Below are 18157 nucleotides of genomic sequence, written 5' to 3' on the forward strand. Positions count from 1 at the left end.
CTGATTGAAAAGATGAAGGAGAACGGAGACGCAGAGAAGGTCAAGAAACTGGAGGAGATGAAGAGTCGAGTGAAGCTATCCACAACAGCACTGCGGTACAAGTTCGGTAATCTGGCTGTAGCTGCTGGCAAAATGTTTCAGTAAGTGAAGATTATTTTGAGAAGCTCTGATTGAAACATGCTGTTCTTGTTGATATAAACTTTAAATCCTAAGAAAGATTTAATCATAATATTAATGTTAGACATGAAATTAAATGTAATCACATTGTAAATCTAAAATTCCTTCCCCAGAAATATGTGCCCACATCAGTGTAGCGAAAAACTATCATTAATATTTACGTGTTAAATTGATTAACACACCTCGTAAGAAGAAGGGCACTACCTGGCTCACCAGGAACAATTGTATTAATTATGGAAATTAATACATTTCATTAATTATGAAAATCAACACATTTTTTGGATTTGTTCAATTTTATCAATCTCAAATCTAAGTTATGAGTTTCAAAAACGTTCAACCACTATGAATCAATACGAACACACTTCGGAATGTATGCGTTATATTTTTAATGAGTAGATTAAGCAAGAACATGATAAGGAACGGAATAAAATGCACCAGACATATATGAAGGAAAAACCAGGAATTACAGATACTATCCTAACTGATTTAGTATGGTACGGTGTTTAACGTCTTTCTAACAAAATTATTGATTAGATTCGGATTAAAAAACACCGGACGGCAAAAATGAAAAAGAAGAGAGTGGAGCTATATTACGGTGGATATGGCCAGGGGAAAATTTTAGCCGTGAATACACATGACACACATTTCTGAGTTGACAACAGGCTGTAAAGCGTCTTTACTCACTGAACCCAGAATCTGCCAAATTGGTACTGAAGTCAGAAAAACGGGTACTGGAAGACCCGTCTCCAATTCCTCCAGTCCTGAATTACCGTGGTAATTCTGGTCGCTATTCTGGTTGAGCGGTTCACTCAGAGATGTCTCTTTAAGCATTCAAGTCAGCTTTCCCAGCTCGGATGATTTGTCCAAAAAAACCCAGTTTGATGATAAACGTTCGTCAACTTTTGCCCACTGAATTGGCCGATCCAGTAGTTAAAGTAACAAGTCGTTTTAAGTCACTTGCTTGGAGAGAAAAATCCAAAAAAATTGTCCAGAGTAATAAAACAAAAAAAACACTTTCGATTAGAAGCTGCGCGTCCACGACTTAATCGAGTGTCTCTTGGTCTTGTAAATATTGAGAAAAACAAGAAGCACTAATGTCCAAAAATAAAAGTATGTATATCGAACAAAAACCAGAGTGTAGAACAAAGAAAAATTTACGAATTCCACAAAAAAAAGTTACCAGCGAAACATGGGAACCAACCAGCGATAGAGAGGCGCACAGGCTTTTTATAGAGTGCTGAGGATGACATACGCCTACCTCGATGACGTATCTCTAGGCGGGGAAAAAGGAAAAATACTCTCTACAGTTCTTAACTAAATCAACGTAAACACTATACCATACCAGAGTTTTAATTCTAAGTAAACAATGAAATAACATGTACAGACATCAAAATTGAAAAGGAACATAGCATCACATCATGAATGAATTATTAACATAAACGTGATCCCATGATCTGACGGATCAAACATTAATTTAAAAGAACCACTAGATGGCGGTAGCGCTCCATGAAAATCTTTGAACCGAGGCAGTGACTTTAAATGATAAATTCAATTTTCTAATAACTTCGCGATAGATTGTCCAATCTGAGTCCTGTTTAGATGAAAACGTTAGTTAAAAGGTTCTGAGAAAGATTATTCATCTGAAAGTGAGAAATACAAGTTAATTAATATACATCTGAACATGAAAGCATATGGTCTCCCTTCATTTTAATGGGGTTCACTCAAAGGTCAGGCATTCCCTGGAGATTAAAGTTGTCCTGCAAATCAGAGGTTCGTGGCAAAAAGTGTTTTTCTAAGTGTCAATGGAATTTATTTACAAAGGAAGAAAAAAAATAGTTCCAGATGGTTTTTGCGTAATGAAGTCTTTTGAAGATGTTTACATGAGATGCGATATCCTTTATGATTTAAGGTTTGAAGAGTTCAGACGGAGTGTCTTGTCGAAAGGAAGAGTGGGGAGGGTTATAAAGTTGATTTGTATAAAGGGACATCTGGCAAGGAGCAAAGGTGCGTGGCTCCAGCGTCTCCAGAATCTCCAGCAGATAGGGCACATCATGTAACATCAGGAAGTAAAGCTTGGGACAGGGATATATCCAGAATGGGACAAGAATTAGACTGGGATGCAGTTTGGGTAAATGTTCCTGGTGCTTCTGTCGCGGAAAACTACCATTTATATTGTGTTAAATGGATTAACAAACCTCGTAAGAAGAAGGGCACCACCTGGCTCACCAGGAACAATTTCATTAATTATGGAAAAATTAATAAAATTAGATATGAAAAATCAATAAATTTATTTCTTATGAAAATCCATAAGTACATGGATTATTATTTTTGAATCAATCTCAATCTAAGTAGTGGATTCTCAAAACGTTCAACCACTGAATCAAACACGAACACACCTTTGAATTTTATACGTGATTATTTTTAATGAACAAGGATGAACAAAGAAATGAACGATCTCAAAGGAGCATCAGATATATATAAAACCAGAAATGACAGATACTATTTCTTTATTCAATTCAGTATGGTGTTGTTTACGTCTGTCTAACCAAAACTATTAACTAGATTCGGATCAGAATTTTATTGAACGAAAACAAAAATAAAATTATAAAAGAAGAGGGTGGAACTATATTACGGTGGATAGGGCTAGGGAAAATTTTCAAACGAAGGACACTCTCGACACTTGTTTCTGAGTAACAACCAACTGTTGAATATCTTACTGTATTCGCTGAAAAACGAGTCCGCCCAGTGGTACTGTAATTTGGAGAAGGGATTTCTGAGAAGATTCTGTCCAGTTTTACAGCCCGTGGTCCACCTTAGTGAACAGGTCGGAGTCGATTTAGCGATGAACCCAGAAGTGTCGTGGTGCGTTCCGTTAGCTTTTCCCAGCTCGGATGAATGTCCAAAAACGGTTTGATGATAAACGATCGTCAACTTGCCCACTGGATTGGCCGATCCAGTAGTTAAAGTAACGAGTCGTTTTGAGTCAATTGCTTGGAGATAAAACCAAAAAAATTGTCCAAACGAAACTTTCAGTTTGAAGCTGCGCCGAGCCTCAATAGGATGTCCCTTAAATGTGTAAATATTGAAGCAAACAAGAAGTACTGAGTCCAAAAATCATATATCTCGAACAAAAGTCAGAGTGTAGAACAAAAGAAAAACTTACGAATTCCACAAAAATTAAAAGCGAAATTATGGGACCAGCCGAAGATATAACGGCTGCAAGGCCTTTTTAATAGAGTGCTGAGGATACCACGCCCCTTCAGGATGATGCGTCTCTGGGCGGGCTGAAACATGACTCTAAAGTTCTGAAACTAAACTAACGTAAACCAAAACACCATACCAGAGTTCTTAATTCTACGTAAACAATGAAACAACATGTACAGACATGAAACTGAAACGAAACATAACATCAGACCATGAATGCAAAAATTTTCAAGCGTAGAATTGATGTCTTGCCTGTTGAATAAAACATTGATTTAAAAGAACCACTAGATGGCACTGGTGCTCCATGACAATCTTTGAACAGAGGCAGTGACTTCAAACGATAACCCAATTGTTTAATAGCTTCGTGATAGAGTGTCCGATTTGAGTCTGGTTTGAAAGACAGCATTAGTTGAAATGTCCTTAGAAAGATTGTTCATCTGAAAATGAGAAATACATATTGGTTAATATACATCTGAAAATGAGAGCATATGATCTCCCCTCATTTTAATGGGGTTCAGTCCAGGTTCAGACATTCCTTAGGGGGAGATTAAGTTGTCTTGCAAATCAGAGGTTCGTGGCAGAAGTGTTTTCCAAGTGTCAATACGATTTATTAATGAAGGAAAAAAAATGTGGTTCCATGTTTTCTGCGTAATGAAGCCCTTTGAAAATGTTTACATGGGGTGCAATAGCCTTTATGACTTCAGGTTTGAAGGGTTCAAACTGAGGGTCTTGTCGAAAGCAGAGAGGGAGGAGGATCATAAAGTTGAGTTGTGTGAAGACATCTGGTGGAGGGTGAGGATGAGGGCCTCCGGCCTCTCCAGAGGAATGTCAGACTCCTCTTGGATCTGATCAATCTGAATCTTGACCAATATTCGTAACACTTCTAAAAACCTAAATCATCAGTATATTCATTTGAAATGATGTCTGAGAGCATATCTCACACTGAGAATCAGACATTGAATGGGATTGGTACCTGACCTGTATTGATCATTCTGCTCCCAGAGAACAGTTGACTCTTTTATACATGTTGTGTCCGGGCGTGTTACTCTCCAAAAACCAATCAGAGTAAAACTAATTATAACACGATGTGAAGAAACATACCTGGAACAAGACAGATCCTCACCAGGTACAGGCTCAGTGACCACAAACTAGCAAACAGGAAGACACAAGAAACCATGGCAACCAAAAGACAACAGAACATGTGGTCAGGTGAGGTGGAGACAGAGATGCACGTTCTCCTACATTTTAAACGAACTGATGAAAGGAGGAACTTTTATTTGATCAACTTGAACTCTGTCATCACAGATTATAAAGAGCTGAACACACACACGCAAACACAAAACCCATCTACACACACTTGTGTTAATCTTATACAGACATGCTTTAAAACAAAACATTATTATTTTTAGTACTCCTGTTAAAATATTGTTATTATTAGTTATTATTGTTACTTTTGATTTGTTATTATTTTTCATGGTTATTATTATTGCATTATTTGTTCTTTCATGCTTTGGTAATATATTTATATATTCAAGCCAATAAACAGCTTTGAATTAAGAGAGAGCAGAACTTTTAAGGCAGGTACACAGGGCTTCCAGGTAAAGTCTGTGGTTCTGGTCGGTACTGCTCGGAGCTTGTTGAAGGTTTTGTTGTCAGATTTAACATGTTGAAGTGGTGGTGACCAGTTGGAGGCATACAGTCAGTCAACAAGGCATGAAGAGGGTGTTTACAGAAGTCTCTTCTCATGTTACGCCTGTACCATGTTTCCATCAAGTCGTGGTCATTACGAATGCGTTCAGAACATAATGGTGAAAGAGTGTAAACGTCCCATTTGTGTTTCCTCAGCTTTAAGTTTTCTGCTTTGTTTGAACAATATCAGACTGCTGCCACCTGCTGGTAAGGAGTGGTATTGCTTGTTTGCAGTAGGCTGAGATCAGTTTGAACATCGTGATGACGGCGGCAGCGGACAGAACACAACACAGCAGTAGTTTGCGATGCAGCTCGTTGTCGTCAGTTTGAAGGTTAGTAGCTTTTAGACAGCAAAATATCTTCTGGTCGGTACTGCTCGGAGCTTGTTGAAGGTTTTGTTGTCAGATTTAACATGTTAAACTGGTGAATCAAACTTTCACTTTTGAAATCAAGTTTTCTTTGTTTTGATTTTTGCTGAAGTTTCTAAATGTGTGTTTGAAATCAAATATTTAGCCGACACAAACGTTCTGATTCATGTTGATGTTATTTTCAGTGATTTATGTTTTATATGTAATCTAATCTACATTTAATGAATCTGTAAAAATGTGGTTTTAGGAATCAGTTTGCTCAGCATGTCTTCATCTCATCTGCAACTTTCTGTTTTTATTCTTCAATTAAAGATGTTTTTAGCAATCAGACGGCTTCATTCTATTCTGACCACAAAGTCAAAGATTCAAAGAGTAAACTAACACAACCATTTTAACTGTTCCTGAATTTTTTTCATAATAGATAGACTGTGTAAAGCTCTGCTGATAAGAATTCAATGGTTTAACAGCTTCATTAAAAAAATTATCCGAACTCATTCACAGTCAAACCTGAGCTTCAGATTTTGCCCAGCTTCGACTTACAGTCAAAAGGTCTGTTGTTGGTTTTAAGCTATTTCTCTTCTAGACTTAGGACTTGTTCCATCATCATTAAGACTGCATTAAAGTGATCTTAGCCCACAGTAACCACAATCTACACATCTGTCAGACCACCACAACAACCACAATCTACACATCTGTCAGACCACCACAACAACCACAATCTACACATCTGTCAGACCACCACAACAACCACAATCTACACATCTGTCAGACCACCACAGCAGACACATTCTAGTCATCTGTCTTACCAAAAAGTGAGAGAGGGTGGAGAGTTGACTCTTAAAAGGTAATCTGTTTTTTCTATCAAAAATCAAACATTCCTGCAGTCTGTTTCTATAAAATCATGTGACCACAGGCGCCCTCCCACTGCTGATATAAATTGTGCTCGCTCTCCTCGACATCAGACATCTGCCTGACTCTGAGAGCTGAGCGACAGGTTAGAACACTTGAAAACACAGACTTACAAACAAAGAGAAGAGATAACAGCAGATTGAAATACACGGAAACAAAGACAAACTGACGGTAAGACTGATGTGAAGCCACATTCAGTGAATTTGTTTTAATAAATGTTTTCATGAAGGGGGAGGAGCTGAGCGACTTTGTTCATTCGTTAAGAGCTGATATTATCAAGATGGCAGCTGACAGGGCGCCATGGTCACTTGCTTGTTTTTTTAATATTCAGAGCAGCAGCCGCCTCCTCCAGCTCCTCTGAAAACATAACCATGGTTAAAGTTCCTGTTTTCACTTCAGCTGTTGATTATCTATCTGTATCTTTGGTGTTGTCTTTGTGTACTGGTGAGTCGACCAGTGGATTGTGTCGTGTTGCCTCGACCTCGATCTGGTTGATGCACACTGATGTTGTGAAGGACGCTTCGTGCTGACTCACAGCCTGTGATGCACAACGTAGCTCATCGCTCTGAGTACATGTTTGTTGTTCCAACATTATTATTTGATTACCTTCAACATCCTGCTCCTCACACATAAAGCCTTTGACCTCCTCCTACCTCACTGATATCCTTCACCATCACACTCCTTCTCCGAGCCTCAGACACTTAGAGGAAGGAGCCGACCACTATCTTCAGACTCCAAAATCTTTGATCCGCCGTACAGAACTGAACACTGAACCTGCTGGGTCAGAGTCTTCTCCACAGCTCCCTCCCTCAGGAACTCTCCAGACACATTCAACACTGACCGGCCCAACTACATTTCAATCATTCAAGACTCACCTGTTCAATGAGATCTTGATATGAGGTTTTTGTGTTTTTGTTATCTGATCTGTGTGGGAGGTGTTACAGTTCCACCGATCAGTTCCTTGGTATCATACTGATGAAGATGATGGTGATGACAACGATGGTTTTGTTTGACAACAACTTTTAAGATGGTTTCTATGCTGGTTAGAACTCTTCAGAACTCTGTTGTGCTTTACCTCTGGTCACTTCCTGTCAGTACTTGTGTGTCCAGTCGGACTTGAAGCTGATCATTTGCACTTACTGACATGGTTTGCTCTTTGCTAGATCTTTACTTGTGTTGTACTTCGTCTCTGATGTTCGTTGCTTTGGATTAAAGCGTCTGCTAAGTGAATTGTAGGAATAAAGGAGAGATGTCTGAACTGATAAGATCAATGAAAAATACAAATCTCTTCAGACAGGGTACGAATACGTTTTGGACATAAATAAATACAAGTGTGCAAATATGGTTACAGCTTGTTCAGTTCAGTTGTAGCAGCAGTAAAAAAGCTGTTTTTTTGCAGTTTTGTTCTGCATTGTGGGACTTAACATCTCCGTCCAGACAGGAGAAGCTGAACACCACTGTGCACAGGGCGGGAATCAGCATTAACAATCCAATGAATGGGGTCTTTGAGTCCCTGAAAATCACTTTACCGTTCAGTCTGTAGCCTCCATAAGGGGAACTGAAAGGTGACTAGGTCTTCTTCTTATATTCAATGTTGAGATGGAGTCACATTCAGACTTATTGTTGTGAAAGGTTACCATGTGGTGTGAATGTGCATGAACTGCTTTTATTAAAAGATCCCATTTGGATCTCTTTATTCATGTTTTCTGCTTTTTGATCGGATGTCTTCACCTCTCAACAGAAACACAACAACCAGGTATGACGACATCACCTGCAAACACCTGATCCGTCCAGGATCTCCTGATGTCTACCAGCTGACACCAAAGAAAGAGAAGATTGGGACCATAACAAGAATGACTCTTGGTGAAAGAGATCCAACTAAAGTACACATAACCATCCTGCTTGTGGGAGAAATAGCAACAGGAAAATCTACTCTGATCAACGCTCTGGTCAACTACGCCATGGGAGTGACGTGGAACGACGATGTCTGGTTTGAGATCGTAGAGGAGGAGAGAGATCAGTTTGACAGTCAGACATTAGATGTGATCGTGTACGAGCTCTTTGGTTTTGAAGATAAAACTCTGTCCTACTCTCTGACCATCATTGATACTCCTGGATACGGAAACACCAGAGGGATTGAACATGATGACGACATCACGACTAGATTATCTGACTTGTTTTGCTCAGAGGACGGAGTTTATGAGATAAATGTCGTGGGTCTGGTGATGAAAGCGAGCGAGAATCGCCTGAGTGATCGTTTCAGGTACGTCCTTGATTCAGTGACGTCTCTGTTTGGAAAAAACATGGAGAACAACATTGTCTGTCTCATCACTCACTCAGATGGAACAACACCTAAAAATGTTCTTAAAGCCCTTGAGGAAGCAAACATCAAGTGTGCCAAAGATGAAGGGAAGCAGCCTGTTCACTTCCTGTTTAATAACCTTCAAAATGAAGAAAGAACAGAAGAGAGCAAACAAATTCTTAAACATGCATATGATGTATCAATGGAAGGAATGTCAGAGTTTGGAGAGTTTCTGTTAAAAACGCCTCCACGGCAGCTGGGGACAACTGTGGCTGTTCTGAACGAACGCATCAGACTGAAAGCCTCGATCCAAAACCTGCAAGAGCGAGTTGAGCTGATTGAATTAAAACAGAGAGAAATCCAACAGACTCATGAAGCCCTGAAGACACATGAACAAGAGATGAAGAGGAACAAGAACTTCACTGCAGAAGTTGATGAGGTCTACAAAGTTAAAGAACCAATCAGTGGTGGAATGAGGCTGTTGTTCTATAGCGGAGCTGTGTGCTGTACAGTCTGTGAGGAGAACTGTCACTACCCTGGATGCTCGATGGCCTGGTATCCCAAACACTGTCAGGTGATCAGTATGGGTCGCTGCACTGTCTGTACAGGGAAATGCCCTGTGTCTGATCATGTGAAGGAAAAGTGGAGATATGTTCAGAAGACAAGGAAACGTCAGATAACTCATCAAGACGTGAAAGTGAAGTATGACCAAAGAAAAGCAGACCGCAAAGAGAAAACAAGTCTTCTGGAAACACTTCAGAAGACAATGGACAAACTTAAAGAGGACAAAGATCGATTGTTGGAAGAGTCCTACGAGCATGTTCTCAGACTGGAGCAGATCGCTCTGAATGCTGATTCTCTGTCCACTCTTTTCCACTTGGACTTCCTGATTGAAAAGATGAAGGAGAACAGAGACACAGAGAAGGTCCAGAAACTGGAGGAGATGAAGAGTCGAGTGAAGGGATCCACAGCAGCGCTGCGGTACAAGTTCTGCTGGCAGAGACGTTAAATGAATGTTTGAGTAGATGAACAAGATCATTTTGAGAAGCTCTGATTGAAACATGGTGTTCTTGTTGATACAAACTTTAAATCTTCACAAAGATTAAATCATAATATTAATGTTACACGTGAAATTAAATATAATCACATTGTAAATTTAAAATTGGGGTAAGGGTTAGCTAAGTTGTGATTCCTTCCCCAGAAATATTTGCCCACATCAGGAATGAAAGCTTGGGACAGGGATATATCCAGAATGGGACAAGAATTAGACTGGGATGCAGTTTGGGTAAATGTTCCTGTTGCTTCTAAAAACCTAAATCATCAGTATATTGATTTGAAATGATGTCTGAGAGCATATCTCACACTGAGAATCAGACATTGAATGGGATTGGTACCTGACCTGTATTGTTCATTCTGCTCCCAGAGAACAGTTGACTCTTTTACACACGTTGTGTCCGGGCGTGTTACTCTCCAAAAACCAATCAGAGTAAAACTAATTATAACACAATGTGAAGAAACATAACTGGAACAAGACAGATCCTCACCAGGTACAGGCTCAGTGACCACAAACTAGCAAACAGGAAGACACAAGAAACCATGACAACCAAAAGAAAACAGACCATGTGGTCAGGTGAGGTGGAGACAGAGATGCACGTTCTCCTACATTGTAAATGAACTGATGAAAGGAGGAACTTTTATTTGATCAACTTGAACTCTGTTATCACAGACTACAAAGAGCTGAACACACACACACACACACACACACACACACACACACAAACACACACACACACACACACATGCAAACACAAAACACATCTACACACACTTGTGTTAATCTTACACACACGTGCTTTAAACAAAACATAATTATTAGTACTCCTGTTAAAATATAGTTATTATTAGTTATTACTGTTACTTTTGATTTGTTATTATTATTCATGGTTATTATTATTGCATTATTTGTTCTTTCATGCTTTGGTAATATATTTACATATTCAAGCCAATAAAGAGCTTTGAATTAAGAGAGAGCAGAACTTTTAAGACAGGTACACAGGGCTTCCAGGTAAAGTCTGTGGTTCTGGTCGGTGCTGCTCGGAGCTTGTTGAAGGTTTTGTTGTCAGATTTAACATGTTGAACTGGTGGTGACCAGTTGGAGACAAACAGTCAGTCAACAAGGCATGAAGAGGGCGTTTACAGAAGTCTCTTCTCATGTTACGCCTGTACCATGTTTCCATCAAGTCGTGGTCATTACGAATGCGTTCAGAACATAATGATGAAAGGGTGTAAACATCCCATTTGTGTTTCCTCAGCTTTAAGTTTTCTGCTTTGTTTGAACAATATAATACTGCTTCCACCTGCTGGTAAGGAGTGGTATTGCTTGTTTGCAGTAGGCTGAGATCAGTTTGAACATCGTGATGACGGCGGCGGACAGAACACAACACAGCAGTCGTTTGCGATGCAGCTCGTTGTCGTCAGTTTGAAGTTTAACAGCTTTTAGAAAGTAAAATATCTTTTGACGTTGAATCAAACTTTCACTTTTGAAATTAGGTTTTCTTTGTTTTGATTTTTGGAGAAGTTTCTAAATGTGTGTTTGAAATCAAATATTTAGCCGACACAAATGTTCTGATTCATGTTGATGTTATTTTCAGTGATTTATGTTTTATATGTAACATTTAATGAATCTGTAATAATGTGTTTTTAGGACTCAGTTTGCTCAGCTCGTCTTCATCTCATCTGCAAATTTCTGTTTTTATTCTTCAATAAAAGATGTTTTTATCAATCAGACGGCTTCATTCTGTTCTGACCACAAAGTCAAAGATTCAAAGAGTAAACCAACACGACCATTTTAACTGTTTTTGAAAAAATAAATGATAACAGATAGACTGTGTAAAGCTCTGCTGATAAGGATTAGATGGTTCAACAGCTTCATTTAAAGAAATTATCATAACTCATTAACATTCAAACCTGCACTTTAGATTTTGCAGTCAATGATGTCATCATCATTAAGACATTAATGTGATCTTTGCCCAATGTGTGACGGTCAGACCACCACAACAACCACAATCTACACATCTGTCAGACCACCACATCAGATACAATCTATGAGGATGGAGAGTAATCAGAGGAGAGGAGGAGGTCATGTGTGACTTTAAGGAGGGCTGTTTCAGTGCTATGCTGGATACACAATCCAGATTGAAATTGTTCGTTGAGGGTGTTAGTGAAATGGGAAATGAACTTGATTTGGGTGGCTACAGCATGTCCAAGGATCTCAGAGAGGAGTCCAGGTTTCTTTAGGGGGGGTGATGGCAGCCAGATTGAGAGACAGAGGGACAGTGGAGGAGCTAAGAGAGGAGTTTATAATTCTAGTGATAACAGTTTAACGAGGGAGGATGGGATGGTGTCTAAAATGCAGGTGGAGGATTTCCTGGTTGAGATGATTTTTGACAGATCAGCTTGGGAGATGGGAGAACATTTTGAGAGAGGAGACGTGATAAGAGGAGTGGAGGGGAGGGAAGAGGCATGGGACTGTTGGGGTCCAGCCAGAATGACAAAGCTCAGGCTGTGTCGTTTGGAGAACTACAACAAAAGACTCTTTATCCCAGCATGCCTTGCAGGTACTCCCAGAATGCTTTGCCACACCTAACACATAGGTGTGAAGTCTGGGAGGTATAAAGCCGGCCATGCTTCATTGTTCTGCCTCTTCCAAATGTCGTCTGGCGACGTCCGAGGATACCCAACTCTGTTCCTGTTTCAACACGCTTCTCTTTGTTTAAAAGTTTGGCGCGCAGCTGATCCAAAGGCCTTGAAGCATACCGACGTCCGAAATTCCGAGCTTAGATCATCCACTTGAATGCATCTCCAAAGAATAGCGTCTATTTCTCCCGTATTGAAACGGTATTGAGAGAGATTGTAAGGATTACGTCTCGTTCCGTCCTTTAAAGAAAGGACACCCACGGAGATCACCTCGCTCGACGGAGGACACTACGGCCCTTTTCTCAAACCCCTTTGGACGCACCGCCATCTCCAAACAACTGCAGAAAGGCCGTTCCAGAATCTCTTTTCCTCTCATCAACCGTGGACAAAGCGGTTCCAAATGAGGCTTAGCTAGGTCTGGGCAGTTAGATATAGAGAGTGTATTTAATAACTGAGTTATTATAGTGAAACGGTGATAATATTTGCTTGGTGTTTGACCACTGTGTCTTAGATTTTACCAGAGGAAAATCTCTTTTGTTCTCCTTATTTGTGCCGATGTGTCCAGTGTGTTTATCTGTGAGCTCCCGCGTCATGACCGGGTAATAGACTCACTATCAGAAAGTGTAAACGCCGTCTGATACAAATCCGGCCACTGGCTTCTGGTACGTGAAGTACACTATGCTCTGAGTTGTGGTGAGCTCCAGGCTGAGATTGAGCTGTCGAGGTGCGTTGTTCTCTCTCGCTCTCTCGCCTTTACACACACACCTTTCGGTAGACGCACACACATAGAGATCTGTGGCTTTCCAGACGCTGCTGAAACGTAGATCACGTGCTGTGTCCGCCATCACGTGACCACGCGTGGTCGCCGCCATTTTGATCTGTCCCTGTCTGTCTTTGTCTGTCTGTCCCCCTCTTCCTCTCTCTCTCACACACACACACACACACACACACACACACACACATGTGCCACGCTTGTTTGTTTTGTTTGTTAATTGTAGTTTGGTTTATAATAGTTGTTTGTTTGATTGAGTTTCATTGATTAACTGGATGTTGCTTTGTTAAATTAATTCTATTATATCTTAAAAAGTCATTGTTTGTGATCACTGTGAATTTGCTTTGTGACTTAGGCTGGGTGAAAGGGCTTTGTGTTCGGATTTCACACCTTCAATTAAATACAGATTATTAATTATTAATGATATTGGTATTTAATTAAATAATTTGAGACTTATATTGGTAATATTTTGGTTGTTCCCTGTTTACAGGGTGGTGCCCCGAGGTTTATTAAACGCAGTTTAATAACAATTATTGATTTAGATTAATAATTAAATAAACTTAATTATTAATTTATTTTGACAATCAAATTTTACGTCATAAAACCCAACATAACCGTTGGTCAGATATTCGCTCCTGAAAATCCCCAACAGGACATATGGAGACAGAAAACCAGTCACACTTACATTCACTCCTAGGGCGAATTTAGAGTCAGGAATTAAAATAACGAGCATGTGTTTGAACTGTGGGAGGAAGCTGGAGTACGAGAAGAGAACATACGCTGACCCTAACCCAACCAGGAACCTTCTCGCTGTGAGGTAACCATGCAGCCCCAAGACAGTCATCTGTGTTAAAGGAAGTTTTGTTACTGTGATGTGTTCATCATGCCACTAGATGGAGACAGTGAGTCAACACCTTGCTGCTTGGTGATCAGACCATCATTTCAAATAATTGTTTGCTGTACATTTATTCGTCTTTAGAACAACATTAAAGAAACGTTTTTAGACACGGAGTGATGAATAAGTAAGAAATGCACACAAAAAGCTGATTAATGGCTTTTCATAGATAAACAGTTACACAAGCTTGTTGAAAATTTAACAAGATCAGCAACAAAATATTTTGTTGCTTTTGAGAGAGAGGGAGAGAGAGGGAGAGAGAGAGAGAGAGGAATGACCTGCTGAAAAGGAACTACAGGATGGATTCAAACCCAGGCCGCCAGCTTTACACCGCTTTCAATGACCCAAACTTCAACTTTCACTTTTCAAAAAAGGAGCCAAAAGATTCACGTTAAAAGAATCCATTTATGAAACATTAAAATCAATTACATGTAAAAAAAAAAAAAAGGTCTCTGACTGTTGTCTCAGCCTACGACTGAACAGCAGTGCGGAGTACCTGGCCTTCTTGTAGTCCCTGGGAGGGGTGCTGGACGGTGCTCCAACTGGGGACTCTATTGTTCTACTGGGGGACTTCAACGCTCATGTGGGCAATAACAGTGAGACCTAGAGGGGGGTGATTGGGATGAATGGCCTCTCTGATCTGAACCAGAGCAGTGTTCTGTTATTGGACTTCTGTGCCAGTCAGTTTGTCCATAACAAACACCATGTTCGAGCACAGGGATGTCCATGTGCACGTGGCACCAGGACCTCCTAGGCCGGAGGTCGATGATAGACTTTGTTGTCGTGTCATCTGACCTCCGGCCGTGTGTCTCGGACACTCGGGTGAAGAGAGGGGCTGAGCTGTCAACTGATCATCACCTGGTGGTGAGTTGGATGCGCTGGCAGGTGAGGAAGCCGGTCAGACTCAGCAGGCCCAAACGTGTAGTGAGGGTCTGCTGGGAACGTCTGGCTGAACCCTCAAAGGTACTGTCTCCTGGGGTCAGACCTCTGTTTCACTCTAAGTTCTGGTGGATTCTGAAGCAGATGACAATTTTATTGATTCTTGTTTTGTTTCCCCGGCACCACTTACCATCTGAGCCTCTTCCCAGACCTCAGGACATGTTTGCTCTCGACAGTAGACTCCTCGCCCGTATCACTCACCACACTGGCCCTTTTACCTTGGTTATGTCAGGTAACAATCATGAGACCATTTTGTTACATATAATTTCGTCACCCACATCACCACTCGTGTTAGGCCTCCCCTGGCTTCAGCTCTACTGCCCACATATAGACTGGTCTACGCTAACCATTACTAATTGGAGTCTATTCTGTCAATCCCACTGCTTACACTCTGCGATACACACCACTGCCACTATCACACCTAGCCCTCCAAAACTGGCTGATCTGTCGTCCATTCCATCTGAATATCATGACCTCCAGGAGGCTTTTAGCTAGGACCGTGCTTTATCACTGTCGCCTCACAGACTATACGATTGTGGTATAGACGTTCTCTCCGGTGCGTCTCTACCCTCCAGCAGACTTTACAACCTCTCCAGGCCTGAAAGGGAGGCCATGGGCGGGATTTTTCTTTGTAGAAAAGAAAGACAAGACTTTGCGGCCCTGTATTGATTATAGGGGACTTAATGACATCACCGTAAAGCATAAGTACCCTCTTCCTCTCATGGACTCTGCCTTCGGCCCCCTCCTCAAAGCCACCATCTTCACCAAGTTGGACCTCCGAACCACTTGGTGAGAATTAAGAAGGGAGACGAGTGGAAGACTGCATTTCCGGGCATTTCGAGAACCTTGTAATGCCTTTTGGGTTGACTAATGCCCCTGCCGTCTTCCAGGCACTCATTAATGATGTTCTCCGCGACATGCTCAACAGGTTTGTATTTGAGTACTTAGATGACATTTAGATTTTTTCATAGTCACTTCAGGAGCATGTCCAGCACGTTAAACTTGTGCTGCAAAGACTATTAGAGAACAGACTTTATGTAAAGGCTTAAAAGTGTGAGTTTCATGTGTCCTCAGTCAGTTTTCTTGGTTTTATTGTGGAGAAGGGGCAAATCAAGACCGACCCTACCAAGGTTCAGGCAGTGGCCGAATGGCCCACTCCTACAACAAGAAAGCAACTTCAAAGATTCCTAGGGTTTGCCAATTTCTATCGAAGGTTTATCCGCGATTATAGTAGAGTTGCTACACCACTGACCAAGCTAACCTCGGTGAAGGTTCCCTTCATTTGGTCTTCTACAGCAGAAGGGGCTTTTGTTAAATGAAAGAGTTTCTTTTCTTCAGCTCCTGTTTTGTCTTAACCTGACCCCTCTGGTCAGTTTGTTGTTGAGGTTGATGCCTCGGGCTCTGGTGTTGGGGCTGTTCTCTCCCAACATTCTGCCGCTGATCAGCAAAATTGCATCCCTGTGCCTTCTTCTCCCGACGTCTCACTCCCGCTGAGAAGAATTATGATGTGGGGAATCGTGAGCTGCTGGCTGTCGTGTTGGCTTTGCAGGAGTGGCGGCACTGGCTGGAGGGTTCAACTCATCCCTTTGTGGTTTGGACAGACCACAAGAAAACTCTCCTACCTTCATTCTGCCTGCAGGCTCAATCCACGCCAGGCTCACTGGGCTCTGTTCCTGGGACGCTTCAACTTTACCCTCACTTACCGCCCAGGATCTAGGAACGTTAAGCCTGACGATCTGTCTCTGCAGTTTTCTCCACCTTTTGAGGATGTCTCGGAGGAAACCATCCTGCAGTCCTCTTGTGTGGTGGGTGCAGCTCGTTGGGAGGTTGAAAGGTTTGTCCAGGAGGCCCAATGGAATCACCGGACTCCTGTGGATTGTCCCCATGGTCAGCTCCTCCGGCTGCTAGGTTGGAGGTTCTTCAGTGGGGACATGGGTCCAAGATCGCCTGCCATCCGGGTTTTCATCGGACCCTGAGTCTCCTACGACAACGCTTCTGGTGGCCGTCCATGTCAGCGGACACTAAGGAATATGTTTCAGCCTGCTCAGTTAGCACCTGCAGGTGTCACACCGTGCTCCAGCTGGTCTGCTTCGTCCCCTCCCTATTCCTCACAGGCCTTGGTCCCACATTGCCTTAGATTTCGTCACAGGCCTGCCTCCGTCTGAAGGTAATACCACCATTCTGACTATTGTTGACAGATTCTCTAAGATGTCGCACTTTGTTCCCCTGCCTAAGTTGCCTTCTGCCCTGGAGACAGCCTCTCTGCTCACCCTGCATGTTTTTAGACTCCATGGCATTACTCAGGACATTGTTTCGGACCGAGATCCACAATTCTTAGCGCAGGTTTGGAAGGCTTTATGTCAGGCGTTGGAGGCATTGGTCAGCCTGTCCTCCGGGTACTACCCCCAGGCCAGACGGAGCGGACTAACCAGGACATAGAATCGGCACTTCGTTGTGTCACTGCTCGGTTTCCTGCTTCCTGGTCCACCCATCTGCCCTGGATCGAATACGCCCACAATTCCCTGGTGTCATCAGCCACAGGTATGTCCTCTTTTATGGCAGCTAACGGTTTCCAGCCTCCACTTTTTCTAGCTCAGGAGGCGGAAGTGGCAGTTCCTTCTGTTCAGGGGCATCTACGACGGGGCACGACAGATCTGGCGCAAAGCTAGAGCTGCGCACACCACACAAACCAGAGACTGGCAGATCGTCACCGCACTCCTGCCCCAGATTACCAGCCAGGTCAAAAGGTATGGCTATCCGTTCGGGATCTCCCACTCCAAGTGGAGTCCCGGAAACTGGCACCCAGGTACATTGGCCCGTATGAGATTGAGTGGGTTATTAATCCTTGCGTGGTCCACGTAAGACTTCCCCCCTCGTTGAAGATTCATCCTTCTTTCCATGTTTCACTCCTTAAACCTGTAAACTCCAGCACTCTCTGTCCTCCGGCCGAACCCCTCCACCCCCCCGGATCATTGACAATCCCCCTGCCTTTTCAGTCCGGCAACTTTTGGATGTGCGGAGGCGAGGCCGGGGCTTCCAGTATTTGGTGGATTAGGAGGGTTATGGGCCAGAGGAGCGTTAATGGATTTCTCGCTCCCTGATTTTGGACCCGTCGCTTATTAATGACTTTTATACTCGTTATCCTGACAAGCCTGGTAGGCCGCCAGTACCTGCCTGCCCTCACTGTTTGCTCTTTTTGTTTTTCC

The 18157-nt window shown here is 42.1% G+C and overlaps 1 protein-coding gene across 1 annotated transcript; it reads left to right on the forward strand.

Moving 5' to 3' along the window:
• Positions 1-8068: 8068 nt before the first annotated feature.
• On the forward strand, positions 8069-9855 carry LOC306835129 (uncharacterized protein; the record flags this gene model as incomplete). Its single annotated transcript, XM_079361557.1, has 2 exons — positions 8069-9230; positions 9432-9855. 2 exons carry the CDS (start codon positions 8069-8071, stop codon positions 9656-9658), a joined length of 1389 nt encoding a protein of 462 aa, XP_079217683.1. The 3' UTR covers positions 9659-9855.
• Positions 9856-18157: the final 8302 nt, after the last annotated feature.

The sequence above is a fragment of the Symphodus melops genome (assembly GCF_947650265.1).
Source record: "Symphodus melops genome assembly, chromosome: 14".
NCBI classification, from domain to species: domain Eukaryota; kingdom Metazoa; phylum Chordata; class Actinopteri; order Labriformes; family Labridae; genus Symphodus; species Symphodus melops.